Source organism: Musa acuminata, chromosome BXJ3-5 (genome assembly GCF_036884655.1).
Source record: "Musa acuminata AAA Group cultivar baxijiao chromosome BXJ3-5, Cavendish_Baxijiao_AAA, whole genome shotgun sequence".
Taxonomy (NCBI): domain Eukaryota; kingdom Viridiplantae; phylum Streptophyta; class Magnoliopsida; order Zingiberales; family Musaceae; genus Musa; species Musa acuminata.
The window spans coordinates 4,719,800-4,746,319 of record NC_088353.1 but is presented as its reverse complement, the minus strand read 5'-3'; the positions used below and the strand labels follow the sequence as shown (position 1 = coordinate 4,746,319).

General features: G+C 39.8%; 3 protein-coding genes and 1 pseudogene across 8 annotated transcripts; 1 reads left to right on the top strand and 3 right to left on the bottom strand.

Moving 5' to 3' along the window:
- Positions 1–256: 256 nt before the first annotated feature.
- Positions 257–1,848, bottom strand: LOC108952818 (chlorophyllase-1-like; annotated as a pseudogene).
- LOC135638100 (uncharacterized) lies at positions 1,752–14,272 on the top strand. 6 transcript variants are annotated; one of them, XM_065151051.1, is made up of 8 exons: positions 1,752–1,935; positions 5,636–6,525; positions 6,626–6,701; positions 6,774–6,868; positions 6,966–7,043; positions 7,133–7,214; positions 10,930–12,894; positions 13,545–14,272. In XM_065151051.1, the coding sequence occupies exons 5-8, from the start codon at positions 7,030–7,032 to the stop codon at positions 13,872–13,874; spliced, it is 2,391 nt and encodes a 796-aa protein (XP_065007123.1). In that variant the 5' UTR covers positions 1,752–1,935; positions 5,636–6,525; positions 6,626–6,701; positions 6,774–6,868; positions 6,966–7,029; the 3' UTR covers positions 13,875–14,272. The 6 variants fall into 6 exon arrangements, with proteins under 6 accessions (XP_065007123.1, XP_065007122.1, XP_065007124.1 ...); XM_065151054.1 differs by adding an exon at positions 8,444–8,582 and having other exon boundaries at positions 1,754–1,935; positions 6,626–6,868; positions 6,966–7,064; positions 7,133–8,238; XM_065151050.1 differs by having other exon boundaries at positions 6,626–6,868.
- Positions 14,273–14,567: 295 nt separating this feature from the next.
- LOC103984487 (tubulin beta-7 chain) lies at positions 14,568–16,749 on the bottom strand. Its single transcript, XM_009401991.3, has 3 exons — positions 15,955–16,749; positions 15,605–15,874; positions 14,568–15,399 (listed from the first exon to the last, which is right to left on the bottom strand). The coding sequence occupies exons 1-3, from the start codon at positions 16,346–16,348 to the stop codon at positions 14,726–14,728; spliced, it is 1,338 nt and encodes a 445-aa protein (XP_009400266.1). The 5' UTR covers positions 16,349–16,749; the 3' UTR covers positions 14,568–14,725.
- Positions 16,750–19,917: 3,168 nt separating this feature from the next.
- LOC103984758 (copper-transporting ATPase HMA5-like) lies at positions 19,918–26,213 on the bottom strand. Its single transcript, XM_009402319.3, has 6 exons — positions 25,866–26,213; positions 23,588–24,976; positions 22,667–22,921; positions 21,733–21,855; positions 20,777–21,256; positions 19,918–20,498 (listed from the first exon to the last, which is right to left on the bottom strand). The coding sequence occupies exons 1-6, from the start codon at positions 26,175–26,177 to the stop codon at positions 20,082–20,084; spliced, it is 2,976 nt and encodes a 991-aa protein (XP_009400594.3). The 5' UTR covers positions 26,178–26,213; the 3' UTR covers positions 19,918–20,081.
- Positions 26,214–26,520: the final 307 nt, after the last annotated feature.

Genomic DNA, 26,520 nt, shown 5'->3' with positions numbered 1-26,520 from the left:
ATGAAAATTTTATTTCTAGTATGTTTTTATGACCATTAAGGATTGTACATGTTTTTGCTGATGACTTTTTTACATCAGTGGGACCATAAGGTGTGATTCTCATCAAAATAAGCTTGTTTATCTGCCACCTTCTCAGCATCAAACCTCACCAATGAACATTCTTTTAATGAAATGTGTTATGATGATTTTATTTTCTAATGACATGATTGAGATCAAATTCTTTATGTTACTCATCATCTTCTCCAAAGTAAGGAACCTAACAACGATCCCTACGATACTTCCGCTTGGCGAGATTGTTCTTGCCACTCCTGCAACGAGCTAATGTTTTCTTGGGAACATCATCGTCCAGCATAATAGAGTGACCATAAACCTTCACCACAACGTGGTAGCATTGCGGCTTTCATTCACGGAAGAACTCCTTGTGGTTGTCCCCTTTTTGGGCGTGCGGTGTGCCACCGGAAGACTTCCTCTGCTCGCTCAATCCCAACCCAATCATCGGCACTGGAATCCCTAAGCAGAAGGAAGACGGCTTTGGGGGTGCTTGTATTATTTCTGTCAGATCCAGCGACTGGATCCACAGCCAGGAGGAGGGAGATCTTGATAATGGTTTTGGCATGACCGAGAGCGACGGCAGATGCGGCATGGCCGCCTTTGCTGTGACCTGCAAGTGCGAGCTTACAAGGTTGGCTTCGATGCCTTCAGGCAACACTCGTCGAAGGCCGTCGTCAGGTAGCCAGTTCATGACCGCAGCTCCAGCGTTGAGAAGCAACGTGGTTCAGCAGCTTGCTGTAGTAGATGTTGAGGTTCCCGTGCCCGTGGAGGAAGCGACAACCGGATGGCTGCCTCCGTGGGTCGGAGCGGAGATCCACAGAGGCTTCGGAGGCGAGAGGAGTCATCCCGTCAGCCCTCAAAACATCCCCCTTCCTACTTCCCAACGTCAAACACAGCGGAGGCCGCGCCATCGGCCTCCTCGAAGGGAAGTGCGATGCCGACGGCATTGGCGGGAAACGCAGCGTTACGTCATCCTCCAAATAATTCCTTAGATATCTATATTTGATGAACTAATTACATATTATTTAGATCTATTTAGTATTTCGATTTTTAAATTTGAAATTTTTATATTAAAATTTTTATAATTATAAACGTAAAATATCCAACTCTATTTATCCTGATATCATCAATTTTATTAATGAAAAAGTATGAAAATAATAGATAAAAATATAATTTTAATAACTTGATTATGTTTTCAATAGTGATAACAAGAGATGAGATAAAAGGGAGAGAAGAAAGAGGACGACGTAAATGTCGACACTTTATATCTATGTCAATTTAATAACTATATTGATACCAATATAGATGCAGAACAATAAAATGATTACTCAATATTTACATTATCTTCTTCATTCTTTTTTCGTCTCACATCTTGTTATTATTTTTTCTCTTTATCCACAACAGCCACATGTAACTCGTATTATCGTCTGTCATCACTAAAAATATAATTAAAATATTAAAATTATTTTTTATTTATTATTTTCATGTTTTCATCGATAAAATAGATGATATAAAGATAAATAGAATTAGATAATATATAATTAGTCCGTGCGAAAGTTATTTCATTTCATAACTACGTACTAGAAACAATTCATTATTTACGTAGAAATCGATACCATTTTAATTCTGCCGAGTCGAACCGGATCCGGTTACGCAACACCCGATCCATGCCCCCTTCTCTTTCCACGCGCCCGGCTCATCGTCCGCAAACACCGAGGCCTTCGATCGGTTTCTGTAGTTTCTTCTCCCTCTATCGATGGCTTTGTTGCTTTCTCCCATCTGTCGACGCCGCGTCATGCGACAGAAGGCGTTTGCGTCGACGAGAGGGATCGCCGGGGCGAACGAGCTTGCTGGACTGGTGGTTTCAGTTATATGGCAAGGCTGGTAAACCTATTCCACGGCATTTCTTATGTTACCTAAAATTGGATTCCTTGGATTTTTTGAGATTTGAATCCTTTTTTGTATAATCCACTAACATAATCAGTGGCTTATTGGATTTTCTTTGAACTTGTTCTTTCTATTGGTGCCAAGAATGTTCTTTTATAAGGAATAAAACTGTTTAAAAGATGAAATTGATTGCAACGAAAGGGTTTTTGTTTCAAGAATGTTCTTTTATATGCAAAGACAATGAAAAATTGTTGTCTAAAAAATGGAACTTTATTGCATTGGAAGCAATTCGTATTGCAGCACATGTCATCCACAAATCTCACTAACATATCGACATGAATCATTTGCTGAACTGATCATAGTTTGTAAACGGGTCAACGTTATCATTATCATCTGATTTCTTCTTTAAGTCAAAGATCAATTGCCTAAGAAAAATCAGCTCGGCACAATTAACATATTGTTTTTATGTGCATTAAAACACTTGGGTTTTCCCCGTTAGAAGATACTTGTTCTTTTTTTTAAAAAAATTGGAAAACGCAAGTACTCAGGTATCCCAAGGTTGACAACATTTTAAAGTTGCTCAACTTGTTTTCTCTGCAAGTGGAGTTGAGTAGAGTTCTTTTTCAAAACATTAGGCATCCAATCTATTAGAAGGTATTTTCTCAAAATCTGGAAGGTCAAGTACTAAATTTCAATCATGGCTTGCTTGAGTTATCGGTTATTGTCATAAGTAATAAGTTGCATTTGTTTTGAAATAGCTCGGTGTAGCATGATTATACTAAAGTTTCAAATGAAACTAGAGATTGAAATATTTGAATTTCTCTCAAGTGGCCACTTTTAAGTGACAATATGATCATCTTTTGCTTGTTTCTGTATTTATTTTGGCATAGCAAGTGAGGCTATCTTGTTATTGAAAGCAACATCTCTCCTTAAAAAGCAACAAGTTTCTCCCTCGGATGATCACTCGAGTATGACAACAGAAAATTCTGAATCAATTAAAGAGGACTGAACACCTTAAACCTTAGATGTTTGGATTTTATTGCAATATTGATAGTTCACAGAGATTATGAGACATATGAAAAGGCTAATGCCCCAAAAGTAGTCATTTATAAATGGATTAACTCTTCTGATTTTGTGGTTCCTGATTCTCAGTTTGATCTCAAGAAAACAAAAAAGTTCATAATGTATATTTTAATGTGCTGTTTGTCTAGGGATACTGAACTGGTATTTCATCAATATTTTGTCCTCTTTAATTGATTCTCAGTTTGATCTCAAGAAAACAAAAAAGTTCATAATGTATATTTTAATGTGCTGTTTGTCTAGGGATACTGAACTGGTATTTCATCAATATTTTGTTGTTAGTTCACATTGGTGTTAGCACTAATGTTTGTGTGCTATATAATGGCTACAGCTGACAAAATTTAGAGTCAGTAATTTCTCTTTGCCCGTCCTTTGTAATATACTTCTAGGTTTACATACAGGGAAGTAAGTTTTGGATAGATTTCCTTTTGCTTTTTGGTTCCACATTCCATCTCCGTGATATTGGTTAGAAATTTATAAGTATTCAGCTCATAGCATTACAACATAAGGATACTCTTTCATGATAGCTAATTGTGTATGCAAGGTCTTTGTGTGTGTTTTTCAGGGAGATGTTCCGAATAAATGTCTTTTATCCCTCTGTTTTAACATGTCTTACTTTTCATGTTAGTACAATTGTTTCAGTTTACTAGACTACATGGTATTCTATATTTGAGAAGTGGGTAACTTGGTCATGTATTTTCTGCCAAATAAGGTGATCAAATAAATGGCAATAGCTCAGAACTCCTCAAACAACATTGACTCTCACGCTTTTATTAATTATGGTCAGAGTTCCTGCTTCTGATCATTACTAAATTCTAATGCCATTTTTTTGTTCATTTAATTCTCACAAAATTGTTACTTTGGCCTATTAGCATTGATTAAAGTTTTCATACTGTCACCACTTATATACTTGTCATTGATACCTGATAATTGTTTTAGGCTGTTTGCCTTCCCATAAATTGTCAAAATCTTCATTCTCATTTAACATTTATATGATGAATACATGTTGTTTCTTCATTCATTCTTGTTTTGTATATATGAACACTTTCTCCTGATATTTTCTTTTCCTAATATAAAGGCTATGATGATGCATCAAATTTTTCATTCTCGATTTTGTTCCATCGATGATTGATTTTTTTTAATTTTTTTTATTAATATCATTGCATCTAAAAGCTTAAGCCAGGAGATGAGACATGATTCATTGATTATATTCTTAGCATTTCCCCTCACATGTGGGTGGCAGATGACTCACCCGATACATGGAACTTGAATTAGTCAGGGATTTATATAATGGTCTAGATATGCTTTAAACATTGGACCTACCACTCTATAAGAGTTTAAGCTAGTAGATGACACATGATCCATTGATTTTTATTATTAACGATGTTAAAATTTTATATCCTTAACATCTTGTTTTCATGTTAAGTTTTTTGTAAAATTACTGGTACTTAGCAATCCACAATTCTAAATGATCATTATTCTATTTCAAATCAGGAATTCTAGTTAGGCTTGGCCCTGTGATATGAAGCTGTACATTTTTTTATGATTAACTGAAATTCACGCAGGAATATAAAGCTTCTACAAGTGTTCATGTTTTTAGAACCTTGATTTGGCCGCAAAGATTCTATTGATGCTGGGCGATGTGCATTTTGCCTCTCTCTATGTGAAATAAAAGCCATCATGACAATTGAAGAGATAACAAAATCATTAGTTGGAACAAACTTAATGAAGAAGTTTTCGAAATTTTGTATTTAATATTAATGAAAATCATCAATTTTTCCAACAAACCATGAGAAATAAATTGTTGAAAATTTCCCGGAGCTAAGGGACTAATCCATCGTATCATATCATCATGAGAAGAATAAAACCACAAAATGATGCCCAACGAATCTTCTAATGATCGCTCGAACAAGCAAAATTCATTTTTGAGGCAAACTTGTGGAGCTCATCAAATGATAGCTGTTACTTTTCTTTGGGTTCATGTGCTCAATCAGTAGTTGAATGGTATGTGAATGATATTTAATTTTTTTTTTGAGCCAATGAGTTTTTGGTGGCATCCCAAGTTTTTGTACATGTTCAGAGAATCATTGTTCTAATTCTTAGTATACAATGATAATAACATGCTTGGAGACACTAAAGAGAATTCATGTTCTATTACAGTGCAAAATTAAACAAAAAGGAACAATGAAACTTAACAGCTAATGGAAATATTTTTGTTTGACAAGCAAGACAATGACATTAATGAGACGAGCAAATTTTTTTGTATATAGTTATGGGAAATCTATCTATGGAATATTGGTGGTTGGCAACTAACCTTATATTACAAGGACAATCTTAAAAATATTTAGTTTATAGTTATCGATTATGATTTCACTTTTTTAATATTTCAGAGAGTTTGAGGCTGTGTTTCTTTCTTTATTTTCCTTAATATAACATGTTAGTAGTCATGTTTTCTGTCACTAGCAATACCATGCTGTATTATAACCAACTTGGAGCATTAGGAAATATCCTGTTCATGTTTTGTAGTATCATGACAATAAAAAATGTCTGACGCTGACATAGCACTTGAAATCTCTTCAGTATCAGGCTCTTCTAACCTTTTCTAGATTATGTTCAGGTTAGTTTCTATTGAGGAGCACAGAGCTGCTTCCAAGAAGCGACGAGATGTTACATCTCTGATCAGATGAGACTTCTTGTCAAGATATAGGGCCATCTTGATGGACATTCTATCGGTGGGTGGCTTAATTCCAAGAGTAAACAGAGATGACAATAGAAACATACTTGGAGTACATGAAATTGTCAAGGCCTACTAGTGAAGAGCACATAATGTACCTGCGAAGGACAAATCTTTTGGTCCCATTTGAACAACCTGTCCTCAAAACTTGTTGAACAAGTTGGAGAAATCATCATCCAAGGATATCAAGCTTGATTGCAATAGGCATCCAAGGATGAAAAGCTTATTTATCGCAAAAGCAGGCTTATCCGCAATCCTTTTTCTTGTGGGTATCTGATAAGTTCAAGATTAGAACTTTATGAGGTATGCAAAGTAAAGGTGTATCTGCTTCACTGAGTACCATATTTTGATCAAGGTAGATGCATGGAGCTGCCACATGAAGAACGAGTAATTTGCCAAATTTATCTCAACAATCCATCCGCATCAGGTGGTCAGTGACAGAATGCTGTATCGAGGCTGTTGTGGAATGGCATCATTCTTCAGATGTGTTAATTGGATAAGAATGTTGAACAACATAGTGAACATTGTGCCCATGCAAGAGAATGCCAACAAAATGTCTGTTCGAGCTAAATGGGGAATAGAAAACAATTGCATGTGAACCCAATAAAGCCAGAGGCAACTGTGACCTTGGACCCAGGATCTCCCAGTAGAGACAAGTTATGGTGGCACAAAGTTTTAGAACTACAGCTTTGTTCATGAGGTAAGAAGAAACACTGCATATCAAGTGAACTATGTTCGTGCAGGTTTGGATGGGAACTGCTAACAAGCAGCTGGTAAGTCCAACTTAAACAGTTTTCAAAGGGCTAAAGGATGAGGATGTTGATGATGATGACTTTATAATTCTAACTTCTGACACTTTTTTTTCCCGCTCAGATCCTGCAGTCAAGTGAAACTTCGATTGGAGTGCCAAAAGAACACTGAAGTTCCTCACAAGATGAGCCAACCACAGGTAAATTTCTTCCATTTATCCTATGTGGTATCTTCTTTAGCAAATTATTCGGTCAAACAAAACCACTTATAGAAGTTGCAAGGGACCAGATCAAAGTCTAAAGAGATCATCTGGTCCCCTCTCGGCGTTTGACGGAAGAGTGAAAGAGGAAAAAGAAAGATGACAAGGTAGATCAGTTCTGTGGCTACAAGACGTACTAAATCGTCATTACATGCAAAATGTTATCATCTATAGTACTAACTTTATGTGGCCATGTGAGAGCAGGCTTCAGATGCAATGTCTCTGGTAAGACCATGAAACATTGAGCACGAAGCATGCATGAAGCGGAATGGTCACCCACTGGTGAGAAGTTTTCGCGCACAGGTCTGACCTAATCACCTCGTCATAGACTCGTATATTATTCTTGACTTACAAGTCTGCATGTCATCCAGGAAGCTGATAGATTCTCATCCTGTCAACTTGACCTGCAAACGAGCCACAAGGTCTGATGCTTGTATGACGGGATCTATGAAGGTAAAATCCCTCTATTTCTCATTTAAAAATTTGATTTTGCCCATGAAATTATTATATATCCTCTCCGGCACAATGGACAAAGATAAAGCATCCGAGGTACCTGGGGGAGCCCACATGCCATGTATTATATAGTTCTTGGGTGTAGACAAGATGTGTATTTTGTGTACAGCGTGACTGCGACGTCTACAGCCACCCACACGCTACGTTGCCAAAATCACACTTATCTATTCACTTGACGACACAAGTAGAGAGAGAGAGAGAGAGAGAGAAGTGTATAGGTACTTTATGTTGTACCAGATTTGGCCATCGATCCCCTTCGTATGTGATTGGCAAAAGCCAATGGAGCATCAGCCGCAGTATACTATCAGCAGTATGGACAGACTGCGAACTCTCCTGTATGTGTTCCACCCACTTCTTCCTCGCATTCAATGCCGCAAGTCGATGAAGGCTCGGGAAACATGTTACCACCACCACCTGCACGGGGTGCTTACTGCCACAGCCGGAAGCTTTGCAGAACTATTCATGGCAGTGACCTGTTTCTTACTGCAAGTGGACGATCGTCTCTCTCTCTCTCTCTCTCTCTCTCTCTCTCTCATGGGGCGGACACATCGGAGCTTCTGTCCTGGAGAAACTCAGGCTAATCTCGTGACAATGTGTGTGCTTTGTGCCCATTTTGATCCGTAGGAACAATACACCAAACATGACAGAGACTGAGTCAAAGATGGACCCAAAGAGACGAGCTGACAACACCGCTTCTGTGCAATCTCTACACTACCTGTCAGGGACTCAATAATACTGTGTCTCCACGGCAACGATCTTTTGGGGACAAAGAACACATGGGATCGCTATCAGCAAAGGGGACTGTACCGCCCAGACTACGCACCGCTGCGCACCTTTGGCCATGGCCAGACGGTGGTGCTTTTGGCCATATGATGCTGCTCGGTCCGGTGGGGACAAAGCAGTCGTTCAGATTGCTTCGAGGAAAAGCAAGGGAGATGCTGGTCATTGCAGCGGTGGCCACAAGGTGAGCGAGGGCCAAAACCCTCGTCTTTGGGATAAGTAATCAACTATTTGGTTCCTTGTTAGAGAGGCTGGACAACAAGAGGGCTCGAGCATAGCGTCGAGAAGCGAGACAAACATTATATATGCTTGCCACAACATTTCTTTTCCATCCGCCTTTATTCAGCAACTGCAAATTATTTGTCGCCAAATGCCAATTTTTCTTTCAGCAGAAGAGCTGAAGCGAGCGGCTTCTCCAGTGCCGTGGAGTGTGTAGCCTCCGCCGTAGCTCTTCCTCAACCCCGGTCGCCGCCATCGGCAGGGAACTCCTTTGTCTCTTGATCGCTCGAGGACTGCCTTTAGGCGAAGGTAGGCACTCTCCATATCGATATAGCTCGCGATCTCTGATTTGCCTGGTTTCTTGATGAGTTTTCTGCGCTTCAAAGTCTCCGTTCTGTTACCCCGAGCTTCTAGTTGCGTTCTTTCGGAAGAAAAATGGCTACTTTCCGCGATTCAGGTGTCGGTGTAGTGTTTTGGGTTTGTGTGGTAAATTTTTGAGGTGGAATGCTCGAGATCTAGTGGTTGTCGGGGACCGCCTTGGCCAGTGCTGTTAAGAGGAATGGGATGAGATTTTGGTGGATGATTCTATGTGTGTTGGATATTTGCCATTAATCCACGATTTTCCCCCTTTTACGCTCTTTCTACAATTAAGGTGGAGGATATGGGAAGATCTTCTTGTCTGTACTGACCTTTATTGCTTTGATTCGTTATCATTTGTGATTCTTCTTCGTTTCTGCAAGTTATTTTACCTCATATTCATCCACACAAAGGTACTTTTACAAAGAGGTAGATCTGTATTTGCTCTACTTTTGCAATGCGGTTATTTTCTTCATTCTAGTGGGTCAGATCATCTTTTCTTGGTGTCAAAATTTTTTACACTCTTGGTCTGAGATGTCCTTTTTGCAGTAACTATTGTGATCATTCTGAAGATAGTTTAGGGGAATGGTTACCTAGATGTTTGGAGAAAGTTTGTAATTCCATAAGAAAGGAGCCATTTTGCACAATTGTACAGGAATAGCTTGATACAAACTTCTACATTCATGTAATGGTAGAAGGAAAAGGCTTCTTTTTATAAACAATAGAAATTGGTAGCTGCAGCACAATGTTTGACCAGCCTCAAGTGCAAATTGATCTGATGGGTTGCAAGAACTTCTCAGAGAAGGAGACGGAGGAACATCTAGAAAGAATTGGAATTTGGTATAATGGTGATAACCAGAGTCCCAGACATCGAAGCATAGATAGAGTTATGTCCTATAGAAAGGTGACCTAGACTTTGATACTCTCTTAGATATACAACTATTTGTGATTGAAACGTCATTGTTATTGAGCTTTGTCTGTTATGCTGCCCTCAAATTAGAAAGTACTAGCATGCAGAGATTGCTAGTTGATTGTTAACATGGCATTGCAAGTTGAATGTAGAAGTTTTCTTATGATATATCAAGCTATTCCATGGCATATCATAAACTATCTTGTTCTGTTTTCTTATGATATGCTTCGAGGCCATCTTGTTTCTTATAGTTTATGTTTGTTTAACTCTCTCAGGATTTGCTGACTTTTTTCCTTTGCTTCTTTTTTTCCTTTTGGAAGGGTTATGATACACTGATGCTCTTGTCAATTTGTGATTCTTTAAATTTAGCACAGAGACAAGTATAACGATGTTTTGTTTTCATTCAATTTTAATATAGAAGTGAAATTGATGTTAAATTAGTTATCTTGATTATGACTTTTGATAATGAGATGAATCACTAATGTGAGCTGTGACAATGGAATTTAGGTTTTTATCTAACTATAGACTTGGCTCTAAAATAATCTATTACTGTTTTGAAAGTTAATAGTGAACTTTTCTTAAGTATAGAAATTTGGTATGTTGTTGAGACCTGTCGGTCTTTGATGGATGGTTCGCAGGTAGAAAGTTTTGATCTGATCCACAGGTTGGCCTTAGGCAGGTTAGTCATAAACTCAGCCCGGTCGGTTCTGGCCTGATTCGGTTACTTTTGATCTAAACACATATTGGTAATTTATAGAATGGAGAAGCTGAGGCCTCTGAGTATTCGATGGGTGGTTCACAGGTAGAAAGGTTTGGTTAGATGTAGGTTTTGGTCCTAAACTCAGCCTAGTTGGTGCTGACCAGTTTCAGTTAGATTTGTTCTAAATCAAAGCATAACTCACAAGTGTCTGATCATATCTAACAAGATTTGGTGGCCCTAGCCTTAATTTCTAGTATTCACTTATTTAGTTCAATCTGCACCAGTAATTGGTACATTTCTGTTAAGAAAAATCATAAAGTAGGTTATTGTATACATGTAGCTTGTTTAAAAGGAGCGAGGCATAAACATTCCAGGCAAACTTCAACCAACTAGCTCATATTGTGATTTTCTATTGTTTAGAAGTTGGAAGTTCTTCTTGAAGACCTGAATGGTGTATCCAGTGCTATGGTAGCTTTAGGTTATAACCAAGTACATAATTTTTTGAGGATCATTAATTTGTATGAGAATCCATTACCTGATATCTTTGTGATTGATAACTCAGTCTAATAATGCACTTATTATTTACTATAATTTAGACACTTGCTCAACTTGTACCCAAAATAATCAAGGTATCTCTTGTCATGTTTGATCTTACATGGAAGCTAACCTTATCTGTCATGCTTTGGCAGCTTCTGGAATCTATGGGTCAAGATGTAGTTCTGGAATTTGACAATCATTTTCAAGGAAGATTGGGGCATAAAATTGTTAGTGCCTGTAGTCCTAGCAGTAGAAAGGTACAAGAGAGATGTAGAAAAGGACAGCCTGCAAACACAATCAACTACTTGAAGAATTTGGATGGTGATTTTAGAGAACTTAGCCATAGATATTCATCAAATCTCCATTATGAATTTATGCACTCCACAAGTCTTGGTTGCAACGATGAGAATGAAGTGCTAAAAAGGGGATCTATGTATCAGAGCTCTAAAGAAGTCAGGAGAATGAGAAAACTACGAGAGCGAAGGAGGGAAGTAGAATCTAGGTGTACTGATGATGATTTTATTTCATTTGAGATTGTTGATCATTTGGCTCAGCATGGCATAAACAGATCCAATCAGTCACCACATCAGAAGTTTTTGCCTCCTGTGTGTTCAAGTGCTGATTCAAAACCTACATCTGCTGACACACTTAACTCAACTGCCATGAGCTCTATGGAGTTTCTGGATCTTTCGTTCCGTGATCTTCCTGATAAGCCTTTGCATACCAATAACTTGTGCTCCAATTTTGGACCAGCAAAAGGTAACTTGGTAGATGATCTCTTGGAGATCTGCCTACACTCTGTCAATACAAGAACTCACTGTACAGAAGCAGCTTCTGAGTTGCTAGAAGTTGGACCTCTCAAGGAGCAAGAATCTGGTTGTCACGAGAAGTTTGGTCCTGAAAGTCATGGGAAAATCATTTGTGAAAGAAATTCACTAAACATTCTTCCAAAACGCTTTTCAGAAAAGACAAAAATGTCCCACACACTTATGCAGTTGGAATATGGTCTAGCTGAAGCCAGGGATTCGAAAAATATGTTTAGCCCACTCAAGAAAATGTTTGATCCTTTGATAAAATCCAAATCTCTCCGTGATTCACCGCTCACAGGAACACAAAGATCTGGGAGCAAAGTTATTGATTCCACAAGCATTACGAGTAACGGAGTGTTTGAGGATATGGAGTGTGTGACAGGAGAGATCTTGACTGCTTCTATGTCGCCTGCTCATCTACATGGAATTCTTAAACTTGATATTGAGAATCAGAACCCATCATTTGAGTTCTCTCTACTAGATCCAGAAGACACACTATCTGCAAAAACATGGAAAACGGATAGTGCATTTAACTGGGTTTACACCTTCCATAGTTCTAGAAAAAAGAATACTAACTATGGGACTAAAGACAAACATGGACAGTCGCCTCCATTAGTTGGGCAGATGCAGGTTTCTTGTTATATATGCTCAGAAGTGAAAGATAATGGATCTTTAGTTAATTCGACAGTTGCAGAGTTTGTCTTATATGACATTGCACGAGCAAGAAGACACTTTGTTGTCGAAGAAAGATCCAAGTGCTCTTCAGATTCCATTCAACCTGTTACAAGTAATGCTATGGGAGGCCTGGTTGCAGAGGGACCTTATGAGAGAAACAATTCAGTGGAGCACCCAGATTCTTCTAGACATGGATTTGGTAGTTCTGACTCAAGACCTTGGACTTCCTACCCCTGGACACCAAAAGATTTGCATCCGCGACATGAGATTGCGGCTATTGTAACCCAAATTCCTTTCAGCAAAAAGGATAGTCTGAAAGATATGAAAGTGTCCAGGCCAAAAGAAAGCCAAAATTTATCAAGATCTCCTACAATTGATCAGGGAAGGGAGAGAAAGAGCAGCTCGAATCCTGCAATGGTAAAGGTTGTGACTCCAAGTGGAGCTCATGGGTTGCCAGACACTGTTGAAGGTGACCCATCTTCACTTCTAAATAGATGGAGGTTTGGTGGCGGCTGTGATTGTGGTGGCTGGGACATGGCCTGCCCAATTGTTGTATTTGACAATTCCCATGCTGACGATTGGATAGATCATTCAACATGCGAAATTGAAAAGTCCACGTTTCTTTTTGTTCAGGTGTGTGTCCCATCTTTTTGTTCTAATTTGTGATTATTTGTGTAGTATTATTTCTCTTTTTTTTTGCAAATCCAGTTTATAATGCAAATTTGATATTGAAAGTTTTTGAGTTGGTGTTATATTAGCTTAACACATCCATTTGGAGTCAATTTTTGTCATTCTTACTGCATAGTACTGCAATTTAATGGAGTATTGGTGCAGGGTAGTTGTGTGAGTCTCCTATAGAGCTTTGTATATTTTGGCAGGCATACAGACAAAGGATATTATACATGCTTGCTTTCATTTGATCAAAAAACTTAAAGAGTTAATCTTTGGCATGGTTAATTCTTTAATTCCATGGAGGTGCCTATAGCTCATGAATGCTTAGTGATCGCCTGAGTCTCCAATAGATACTTGTGTAACTTGGAAGGTCACTGTATGGGGCACACAGGAACAAAAAGGAGTTTCAACTCTGATTTTTCAACCATCATGCAATTAATCATTTCAATATTCTGATATTTTCCCTTCTGTACCAAAAGGATCATAATTCTAGATGTATCTTACATGCTTACTTGATCTCATTTTCTTGGAGGCATTATTTTAATTTGACATTGATGTATCTTCGCTTGTTAACTTTTTTGATATTGACTCTGTTTCTCATTTCCAACCAGGGAAAGAAGGAAAAGTTACCTGCACTATCAATATCGGCTGATGGCAAAGGACTTTATTCAGTTGATTTCCATGCACAACTCTCAGCTCTACAGGCATTTTCGATCTGCATTGCCATCCTGCATGGTTCTGAAGTTTCTTCGGCTGTTATCCAGGAGAAGATCAGACAGAGGTTTTACTCTAATTCATTAAAATTACTCCTTGAGGAAGAAGTGCGGCAGTTGATTGAAGCAGTTGCAACTGAAGAACAAATAAAAGCGAAAAAAGGAACAGAGCAGATGCCTCCCTCTTTTTTCCTAGACCCACCCTTTTCTCCGATGGGCAGGGTTTAGAATCGAAGCACTACATGCTGATTGAGCCGAATGATCTTGAAGCTAGATCAAGCGATGTCAGAGATAGCATGCTGGAATGTGCTTGAGCATCCCAATTATTTCTGGAATATAGCAGAAATCTCTAGGGAAGATTCGCCGCAAAGATAAGTTATGTCTTCTGTTACAAAGATAAGTTACACCAATGTTCAATTATTCATACCAACTCTGAGTTCGTGATAGCTGATGTGTGCTAGATCATGTCTGTGTTCATAATCATAAGCGAGGTAAAGGAAATGTCTTCTGTTCATAAGAGGTTTTCACTTTCTTATCTGATTGCTCACCGTTGTCAGTGACAATAAACATCGAGATGGTGCTAATACACAACTGCAATGTGAGTAGCTTTCTCGTCGGTCTGGTAAGAGATCTCATGAACAAATGATGCTTTATGGTCGCCATATTTTGTAGAGATCTTCTGCTGACCACTGTGATTCAGTGAACCTCTCGAACCCCTCTCCCATCTCTGCAGGATCGGCTGTCTCAGTTCTCTACTGTTTGATCTGAAAAGGCACACGAAACAAATGCCTGTCATCAATATCTCAAAGAACGCCAGTGTCAACATGCACCATGAATGATCTTTTTCTTTGGAACTCATTGAAAGCACATCAAGTAGTTCTGAGACCATGCCTTGTGATCCTGGATGTACCCAATGGACTCTTAATGCAAGCCATCCACTATATATAAAGAGAGAGAAATATGACATAGTCGATGCGTAGAAATCGATGACAGAGCTCGACAATACCAATCACACACTGAAGGAAAGTAAACCAGCAGCTCATCTGCCTGCATACATGCATGCATGAAAGCGTGGACTTTTAGTTCTCCTCAACGTCATCACCGTAGGCTTCCTCCTCGTCGGCGTCGGCCACGGCGTCCTGGTACTGCTGGTACTCGGAGACGAGGTCGTTCATGTTGCTCTCGGCCTCGGTGAACTCCATCTCGTCCATGCCTTCCCCGGTGTACCAGTGCAAGAAGGCCTTGCGGCGGAACATGACGGTGAACTGCTCCGACACGCGCTTGAACATCTCCTGGATGGAGGTGGAGTTGCCCATGAAGGTGGCGGACATGGAGAGGCCGGTGGGGGGGATGTCGCAGACGCTGGACTTGACGTTGTTGGGAATCCACTCCACGAAGTAGGAGGAGTTCTTGTTCTGCACCGCGATCATCTGCTCGTCCACCTCCTTGGTGCTCATCCTGCCGCGGAACATGGCGGAGGCGGTGAGGTAGCGGCCGTGGCGGGGGTCGGCAGCGCACATCATGTTCTTGGCGTCCCACATCTGCTGCGTGAGCTCGGGGATGGTGAGGGCGCGGTACTGCTGCGACCCGCGGGAGGTCAGCGGCGTGAATCCCACCATGAAGAAGTGGAGGCGGGGGAAGGGGATGAGGTTGACGGCGAGCTTGCGCAGGTCGGAGTTGAGCTGCCCCGGGAAGCGCAGGCAGCACGTCACGCCGCTCATGGTGGTGGAGATGAGGTGGTTCAGATCACCAACTGGCGTCGAACAAAGAGCACTTCGTATCAGTCGACGCGAATCTCCATGTACGATCCTAAACTTGGTATCCATTAAGTTCATTTAATCGGATACGGATCCTAAACCCATACCCGTTAAACTTGGATACTTAAGCTTAACGAATTCGGACTCGACTCCTAAACGGATCCTATCCAAACCAACCCCAAAGAGATGGAAGTCACTTACAGCTGGGGTTGGTGAGCTTGAGGGTCCTGAAGCAGATGTCATAGAGGGCCTCGTTGTCGAGCACCATGCACTCGTCGGCGTTCTCCACCAGCTGGTGCACCGACAGCGTCGCGTTGTACGGCTCCACCACCGTGTCCGACACCTTGGGCGACGGGAACACCGAGAAGGTCAGCATCATCCGATCCGGGTACTCCTCCCGGATCTTGGAGATCAGCAGCGTCCCCATCCCCGACCCCGTCCCTCCTCCCAGCGAATGGCAGATCTGGAACCCTATCACCACCGCCGCCACCATTCAGTAGATGTCATCACGTGAAGGTAAGCCTTTGAGATGTGTTGGTGTCGCTGCATACCTTGGAGGCAGTCGCAGTTCTCGGCCTCCTTGCGGACAACATCGAGGACGGCGTCGATGAGCTCGGCGCCCTCGGTGTAGTGGCCCTTGGCCCAGTTGTTGCCGGCGCCGTTCTGGCCGAAGACGAAGTTGTCGGGGCGGAAGAGCTGGCCGTAGGGCCCGGTGCGCAGCGCGTCCATGGTTCCCGGCTCCAGATCCATAAGCACGGCTCGAGGCACGTACCGGCCGCCGCTGGCCTCGTTGTAGTAGACGTTGGCCCGCTCCAGCTGCAGGGGGGAGCTGCCCACGTAGTTCCCCTTGGCGTCGATGCCGTGCTCGTCCGACACCACCTCCCAGAACTTGCCGCCGATCTGGTTGCCGCATTGCCCGGCCTGGACGTGCAGGATCTCCCTCATGGTGGCAGAATACAGAGAGAGAGAGAGAGAGAGAGAGAGAGAGAGAGAGCTTGCAAGAAGGTTTGAGGTGGCTGTGAGCTTTTTGTAGAAGTCGGCAGATGTGTTGATGAGGTGCGATATTATTGTGGAGGAAGGAACAACCGGTTGGTAAAGATGGAACACTTTGGCGGTAGATGGAGCTCGAGATGTTCTCTGTGGCCTGTGCTGGGTAAAAGCAAGATGGGAGAGAAGGAAACTGGGAGCGGTGCGAGAGGGCGGTGTTGAGATGGACAAGGCAACAACAGCAAGGCAAGTGAGCTGGAAATGGAAGGAGACAAGAAGGTGCTTCGCTGTCCCGTATGGTATAACATGGACTGGTTTATGGGTGTCTTCTCTCTCAAATCATTGAGATCCGAGGTCGTCGGTCACATGGGCATAACATGATCATTACAGAGGAAATAATGTGGTTTTGGATGCACCAGTGGGATAGCAATACATGGGAATCATTACCTGCTATATCTATTGGGTTGGGTGGGTGACTCGCCGAGTTGCTGCTTAATATGTTTTGGATCTGAAGTTGGTAATTTTTTGTTGAGAATTATAATTAGCCGAGTCTAAATCAATTTGGTCAGAGATAATAAGATACATGCGATTGGTGGTTCAGCCAATTTGAGTCATCTAAATTTTCTTTTCCTTCTTTTCTTACTCATTCTGTGATCTTATTTGGTTGAAGAATTTTAACTAATTAAGTCTAAAATAAAATAGGTCACTAACGTTCTTCACAATCCTTCTTTCTGACACTGACTTGTACAATTAGATGAAAGATGATGAGCATCTCTCTCTCTCTCTCTCTCTCTCTCTCTCTCTCTCTCTTTTTCTTGACTTATAAAATGGGATGAGTCTATTATCATTAATTTAAGATTAAACAGTTTAGGTCACATGATCAAGATCTGATAAATTATAAGTCAATTATGTCATTAGGTTAGATCATGATAAATGGTAGTAGATTTAGTCTAGTCGTAAATATTTACGCTGAGAGGTTTAAGTAGAAAAGAATTATCCATCAATAATGATACGAAGCTATTACTGATATTTTAATTTAATTTCACATTTAAAATGAAGATTGATGGATTCTTTTCAGTAATTCATTTATCACCTGAATTTACATTGGACTTATTCATTCAGGGGAAAAAAAAAAAAGAAAACTGCATCTTCAGTTCGATTATGGTTCATATCCTCTGACACGAAAGTCTGATATCTTATTCGATAAATTTTTATATCTAAAATATTTCAATTTTGAAGTATCAACTAACTTATTTAATAAAGATTTTCATCATTAGTGGCAAAGTCTTAAAATCAAATCCCATTTTTATACTTTCAAAAGAAAAAAAAAATCAAAAAGCAACCATTGGCACAGCAACGTAGGTTTAGGACAAATGTCAAGTTCAATAACAATCATTTCTCGGATCAAGTGTCTTAATTATGTAGCAACGAAGGCAACATTAATGAAAGCGAGTATGGAATGAGATACTGAAAAAGTTGAATTGGCTTTTTTTTTATCACGTAAAAGAGAATTATATTGGCCTCTCAAAATTCTACAAAAGGATCTTTTTAGGTTATTATTAGGTTATTATAAACAATGGATACTAAATCCATAAGAAAATTATTTATTCTAAAATATCTAAAATTTTGTTGTCTTGCAGTTGGAGAAAAATATCATTGATATTTATGTCGACGTAATCCCGATCCATATACAAGAGTTGTACGGGATAGAGTGTAATTTATTCAAATTTATTTCTTGTATAAAGATCGAAGTCAAGGGTCTTCTTATGCGGGTTAAGTTTGCCCGACTCACATGTCATGGGCATCTCCCTAGCTCAATTTATTGCTATAGTAGGTTTCTTCTTACGCAGAACGGGTTTCTTCTTACACGAGTCATATTTGTCCGACTCACATATCTTAGGCGTCTCTCTGGCTCGATTTGTTATTGTGATAGGTTTCTTCTTACGTGGGTCGAGTTTGCTCGACTCATGCATCTTATGCACCTTCCTAGCCCAATTTGCCACCATAATAGATTTCTTCTTATGTGGGTCGGGTTTAATCGACTCACACATCTTGAGTGTCTCCCTAGCTTGATGTACCACTATAGCGAGTTTCTTTTTACTCAAGTCAGGTTTGTTCGACTCACATCTTGGGCGTCTCTTTGGCCTAATTTATTATCGTAGCGAGTTTCTTCTTACGCTGGTTGAGTTTGCTGGACTCACGTATCTTGTTGGAATAATTTTGAGAATGTGCTTTCACTTGGTTACGAAAGGTGATTTCGTGGAGAGTGAAAGACTACTTTGGCGTGACGTGATCATGAGTTGAATATAATCAAAATACCATAAGGCAATTCAGGTTAATTATGAATCGACTCCCGTATGAAATATTCATAAGAATATTCTTAAATGATTAGAAGGCAATTCGGGTCGGTTACAAACTGTTTTTCTTATAGGATCTTTATAAGATATTTTTTCTCCTCGAAGTTAGTATAAAAATACGTTCTTAGCCCTAGAACAGAGAAAGAAAAAAAGGGGGGGTGAAACTCGTACTAACTTAAGAATTGAAAGTATGACTCTAAAGACCCTTGGATCTTGATCTTTGTACACTACACTCTGGACGGTTCCTCGTAGTATATACATCAGAATCATATCGTGTTGACATAGATGTCAACGATATTTTTTTTTCAATATTTTTTCTAAAAATATATTAATTGACTACAATGATTTACATGAGAAATTATTCGGCTAACAGTCCACGACAATCTGAGAATCCATATCTAAGATTACATTCCCAAAGCCATTTTGCAATGCAAGCAAAGTTTCGTATTTCACCCTCTTGCATCATGATCTTAGGATGCCATATATCCACTGCCGTGTCAGAATGGGGGATGCAAAAGAGGTCAGTCCTGTATGTGCTAGTACTGAAGACAGCTGAAAGGAAGAAGACGACAGGAATGCGTGCAGTGTTCTCGTACCGTCTTCTGGTGTGCTGATCCATCTCTCTCTCTCTCTCTCTCTCTCTCTCTCTCTTACTGTCTTCTGATGTGCTGATCCATCCAACACAAATTAAGCTTATGAAAGGTATAACTCTCTTGATCTGCACCACTAATTCTTGGGACAAATGAAGCTATCAATGTGTGGACTTCCTACCACGAGAATGAGAGGTATACCTCTTGTGACGTGTTACGTCCACGACGTAGTCGTATACATGTTGTATTGGAATCCATCTTTGCAAGAGTAGAAGTCAACATTTGATTGATTAGTGCATGATAAGTCTCAAGTTCATGTTCATGAGCCTCTTTTGCACCCATTTAATTTAATCAAAATTTTATTTATTTTTTTCAAAAAATAAAAGACACAGAAAGAGAATGATTTTTGTTAGAAGAAACGAAGAAATAAATATGAAGAAAAAGATAATCATAAAATCTTTAAATAAAATCCTTGAAATTAAATGTATTAAACTTAAAAACGTGCAATAAACACAACCGTCAAAACAATTAAATTGAAATGAGATTTAACGATTAGAGAAAAAGAATATGTACCCAATGATCAATGTATAATTAGTTCGAAAACAGAATTCGAGTTCTCCATCAATGCCTTCATGCGCATCCTTCCTCCACAGCAATGAAAATAGTTACAATTCGTTTATCCATATGAACGACATCTTTACTTGTGCAATCACAATTTTGATGTAGAAATTTACATGAACAATTTCAATTGACCACAACTTCGCTCATCCGAAGTGTGTCTAATTTTTTGGGTCTCTTATAGTTCTTCAATAAGAGAGAGCAGCAAACTACGCTAACTGAAGAAGCTGCCATTGCAGCACCGGCAATCCATGGAGGCAACCGGAATCTGGTGAATGGGAAAAGAACTCCGGCCGCGATTGGTATGCCGATGATATTATAACCAAGTGCCCAAATATAATTCATACGGATCCGATTGAAAGTTTTCCGGGAGAGATCAATGGCAGTTATTACATCTTCCAAGTTGCTCTTCATAAGAACAATATCGGCAGCTTCAATTGCGATGTCTGTGCCAGCGCCTATAGCCATTCCCACATCGGCAGACACCAGTGCAGGTGAGTCATTAATTCCATCTCCAACCATTGCCACAACTAAGCCAGACATCTAAAAGAAAAGAGAGAGAGAGAGAGAGAAAATATTATCAGTATAATCATGCTGGATATTGGAAAAGTCTATGCATCGAATCTTAGCCCTGTAACTGGAGAGATTCAAAACAAAAAAAATTTACTGTTCCAGACAGGTGAAGAATCTCAATAGAACAGTCACAGTAGATTTATAATATGCTTACTTTTGTTTGTTGGAGATGGCAACACTCATGTGTTGTACATATATGCAAGCATAAAAAATAATAGTCAAACACTATGAATGACATGGAAAAGTACCTGAAGTTCCTTAACTTTCTCGGCTTTTTGATCTGGCTTTGCTTCTGCAATAACAGTGTCTATCCCAACCTCCTGTGCAATTGCATTTGCAGTACCCCAGTTGTCTCCGGTTACCATAATGCTTTTCACTTTCATGGACTTCAGAAGGGATATAACATCTGGAGCACCAGGTTTCAGTGGATCGGATATTGCGATTATTCCGGTAAGTTCTTGATTGATTGAGACCATTATTCCAGTTTGTGCCATTCCCTCAGTTTCTGCAAGAATCTCAGAGGCTTCAACGGGGATACGGATGCCTAATTCCACCATCAATCTCTTGTTGCCCACAACAATTTCTTTGATTGCAACGGAGGCTTTGACACCATGGCCTGCAATGGCAGTAAAATCTCGTGCTTCAGGCCAAATATGATTTTCTTCATCTGTGCTGAAATATTTCGCATATTGAACTATAGCTTTTGCCAATGGATGCTCACTATTAACCTGTCAAGGATAGGCATCAAATGAATCGGCCATTGAACAGGGGATGTATTAAAAGGATTGATTGTGTAAACTAGTAACTCAAAGTAAATGACTCTGCATATTGGAGATACATTGCTCAAACAAATCCAGCAGCAACTGACAGCCTAGATTCTAGCTTTCGTAGAATTGGTTCTTGATGTAACACTTCAGCTTGTTCTTTTAGGACAACCTCAGATCTTGTCTACATTATGTCTCGATGATCATAATGTTTGTCAGAGTCCAGTCAAACTGAGGGGTATGTTTGTATGGCATTCTGATGGATTCAGCATTTAGTTGGATTAGTCTTAGTTTTAGTTAACCTCTACTGCAGTTAATTATTCACTACGCAACCCAAAAGCTCCCTCTGCATTCTAACTCAAAAGCTTTTCACGAGATGCGACATTTTTCATAAATAAGATCCTAGCATAACCATGAACAAATAGAGCAAGGAGTTCTACCTCGGCAGCTGCCACATATTCATAAAAGTCACGCAGCACCATATTCTTCAGTAGCCGTGTGCTGACAACGACAGGTTTTCCAGTGGTAAGTGTGCCTGTCTTGTCAAATACAACACAGTTCACCTGCAAGGAGATTTTGTTATGTGATAGCTATTATAATTGTATTATGAACACACATCACACTAAAACTTCTGGAAGAAAAGATAAGCTTAGGTTTGCTTGAAATATTTCCTAAAAGAAAATTCTCGTGGATACTAGATGCTTCCAGCATTTTAAGATTTTTTGTTACTTATAGTCATTTTTTTTATTACAAGGGTAAAATGCTGAGGGTAGATAAAGTTTACTGATTAAAAAAATTATCAATTTCAAGCAAACTCAGTGGAAGTTGATTACTTTGGTACCTTTTTCCTTTCCCTTTTTCTCGAGTTCTGACTCCAAGATTCTGCTAAGAAATGGAATTATCACTAATGAATTATGGATCCTAGGCTTCAAACTAGGTAAATACAAGGCCTCATACAAAAATTGTGGTTGTTAACTGTGAGCATGGAATTGCTACTTCATGACTAATTAAACAATTTATTTACTGTACTTATGTCTCTGTAAGTAATGAAATGCTATTGGAATTACAACTCAGTATGCTACTGATAGAGTAAATATCTAATAGGTAAGTTTTGTCCCAAAAATCACCAAAATATGGAATTTCACTCAACAAATTATTGGAAAAAAATCCACTTTTTAGTAATATGTATAGTATCCAAAACAGGAACCAGATGTTGACTAATTTATGTGTTGCATACTATTGTAATATGTCGGAACCTATTAACAGCTGAATCTAACTATCCAACAAAATGGTTATAGACAGAAATGAAACATGCATCACCAAGAAAGATTAGCCACAAGCAGAGAGAATAGGGAAAAAATTAATCTAGCAAACCTTGTGTGCACTCTCCAATGCTTGTCCCCCTTTAATTAGCACACCTTGAGATGCACCTACTCCAGTTCCAACCATAACTGCGGTGGGAGTTGCAAGGCCAAGGGCACATGGGCATGCTATCACCATGACAGATATACCAAACTGAAGAGCAAGTTGAAAGCTATCCATTGATGATGGTATCCAAGATTTTGGGTAGGAATTGAACTTTCCCGCTAAGAACCAAATGAGCCAAGTAAAAAATGCAAGAAGAATAACCTGAAGATGCAAATTTGTTCATTAGTATTTATTTTTTACATTGTGAATATAGGGTTGTATTTTAACTGGAAATCTTATAGTTAATTACTAGACCTGTAGACCATACATGATAGCACATGGATATTTTCTACAAATACAGGCAACACTTGGGAAAATTACCTTGAATCACATATAGGCAGAAAACATGAATGGTTCTTTCTCCCAACAAGAATAAGATATGAAAGCATTTAATTACCTTGAATCACATAAAGGCAGAAAACAATAGCAGGACAAACCAAATAATTTAGAAAATTCAAGCTGGCATAGCAAGGATTTACTCAAAAAGTGATATAGCAAGAGCAGCATATATGTGCACCGAAAAAGAAAAATTATCATAAGCAGACATCAACTAAGAAACTATATAACTGGAATTAACTATAAACCAAATCTGAAGATGAAACAGGTTTACAAAATATGCCAAAAAATTATTTTAAGCTTAAAAGTAACTACAATTATTAGTTATACCAGAAGAAGGACTACCATTAAACACTTGACTCTATGCAGCGTTATCATCTGAGCTAGTTGACATCAACTTTTAGTGTGCAAATGACCAATTTATCTAATTCACTTATTTGAAGAGATTGGCTAACAGTAAAAAATAGAACAAGAAAATGCATAATAACTTACTAGAGGCACAAAATATTTAGAGATGAGGTCAGCAAATTTCTGTACAGGAGCTTTAGCCATTTGAGCTGATTCAACAAGACGAACAATCTGTGAAAGGGCACTTTCCGAACCAACATGAGTGGCACGGACATGCAACACACCATTTTCATTGACAGTACCACCTATAACAGCATCACCTTTCCTCTTCGCCACAGGCCTCGATTCCCCAGTGATCATGCTTTCATTAACATGGCTCTGACCCCATATAACAAATCCATCTGAAGCTACCTTCCCACCTGGCACTACTTTAATAATATCATTCTTTTGAATCAATCGACTATCTATCTCCCTTTCACTCACCACATTTCCTTCATTGCCATAGCTTAGGAGTATTGCGGTTTCAGGTGTCAAGTTCATGAGCGTAGCAATGGCCTCTGATGTTTTCCCTTTAGCCAAAATTTCAAGATACTTCCCAAGAAGGATAAATGATATGAGCATGGAACTAGTCTCAAAAAAATCAGTTCCCATAAAATTTGGTGAAGTTGCAGCTCTGAGCACGGAGTAAAGTGAATAGAAGTATGCTGCATTTGTTCCAAGAGCAATTAACACATCCATATTTGCAGATCCATGTTGCAGGGCCTTATATGAACCAATGTAAAATCTTCGGCCTATTACAAATTGGACGGGAGTGCACAAGATCCATCTCAAAAGCTCTCCGATGTTAAACATGTTCACCACTTTCTTTTCTAGTAAATGTTTAATCCCTGGGATATACATAAACACCATTGAAGTGAGAAATACTGGGATGGTGAATACCAAACTCCAAAGAAAGGAATGATAATATTGCTTAATCTCATCACCCTTGTGAAGCTCCTTTCCGCCAGCTTCTGGGTATATTGATGCCTTAAGATGGCCAGACCCTGTCGACTCAATAACTTCAATGAAATTACGTGGACCCGTCTGATCTGGCTTGTAAGACACCGTAACTTTACGAAGCACAGGGTCAATATTTATATCATCTACCCCTGGGAGTGCTTGAAGAGAACTTTTCACCATAGAAATGTATCTGCTGTAAAATGTACCATCAATTTTGAGCTGTATTCTGTTTCTATCTTCACCTGTGGTAATAAGTGTAGCCTCAAAGCCAGTGTCTTCAACTGCTTCAATAAGTTGGTTGGCACTTGCAAACCTAGGATCATAGCAAATCTCTGCTTCTTCAGTTGCCAAGGCCACCAACGCTTTGTGTACACCAGGAACAGCTTGTAGAGCAGACTCAACAGTGTTTGTGCAAGAGGTGCATGTCATTCCTTTTATCTGCAGTCTGCATAATAGAGTAGAATTTTCTTTCAACTCTTTGATCGATGTGGCCTCAAAGCCAACATCTTCGATGGTTTCTCTAATTGTGTCTTCCTGCGACATGTATGAATACGTGAAATACGTTACATATGCAACTACATTCTTCTCGATTACAACAAGAAATCTGATGATGTTGAAGAGCCTCAATACTGTGTTTCTTGATTGCAAACATTACATATTGGTAGCAGAATGGGCTAGTATCGTTGTAGCCCAAGGCCATAAAGCCATAGTTGTCAGAATGATCCAACGAAGTCTTAGGCCATCAGCTCACTTATTGGACAGTGTGCAATTAATCAGACCATAGGCTTAGTAAAAATATTACAATTATTAAAAAAATAAAAATTGAACATTTGAGATATACTTGGATTAATATCTCAAAACCTATTTCTATATTTTTTTCCCTTTTTTCGGTTGACAACGTAAAAAAGAAAAAGTTTATTAACCAATAGCATGATAGGACCGACAAACATCATTTTTTTTATAATCTTCAGGGAAATTCCAAAACCAATCTAGTCTAATTAGACCAGTTGATTCTTTCAATCCTCAAAAAGACCAGTTGGTTGGACCTGGTTCAAATATTATTTTCGATCCAACAACTGAAGTAGAACAGCCAATAGTCCAATTTTTGGTCTTCTCCTACCAAACTGAGGTTTCGTTTTGATAACTATGTATATAAAGAGCCATACAAATGTCATGCAGAAAAAGGTCTTTCATCCTTGTCCATAGGTGATCTACGATTGTAAATTCTACCCCCAAATTTCTAAGTTCAACTGAATTAATTTTAGTGTTTATTATCTCAAGAGAAGTATAGAAAATATGATCACCGCTTTAAAGGTGTAACCTCTCGCATGTAATAAAAATACTTGCATCTTTTCATCATCTTATATTACTAAGCCCTCAAAGCCTTCCGCCGAGCAAAAAGCAAGAGAAGAGTGGAACTCACCGAAACGAAGGCGGGGTAGAAGACGACCTGAGCCCGATCGTTGAGAACGTCGACGGCGGCGTCATGGATCCCCGGCAGCCGCTTGATGGCCTTCTCCACCGACCCGGCGCACGTCATCCCGAGCACCGTAAGCAGCGCCACCCGTTTCTCCGGCTCCGGTCGGGCCTCGAGGTCGGCGCCTCCATCCGCCAATTCCCCCGCCAGCTTCTTAGGGTACCTGGGCATCGAGGGGTAGTGCGGCCTGCCGCCGAGGCACGACATAAGGAATGCCCTGCTCTCCATACTCCCGCCGCCCATGCCTTCCCTCTCCATCTCTCTCTTCTCTTCCTCGGCAAGCTCTGCGGTGGCTGCAATGTTGTTGTTACAGTTAGCGAATGCGACGTGTTCGAATCAAACTCAATCGTTAAGAGCGTTTAAAGAGATCACTAAGGAGATGGACGTGAATCATAAAGCACTTAACCGGATGTGGGCCGGACGTGGATTGGTCACGGTTCACTTTGGGCTTGTATTTGGGCCATCCTTGGAGGACGGGGATTTCCTGATTGTTTCCGGGCAGGGTTCAGGATTTCGTAAACGCCAAGAATTAACAGAGCTAATTAAATGGGTAATGTCATACATAAAACAAAATTAGTTTCGTGCTCTGATTCGTGATTGG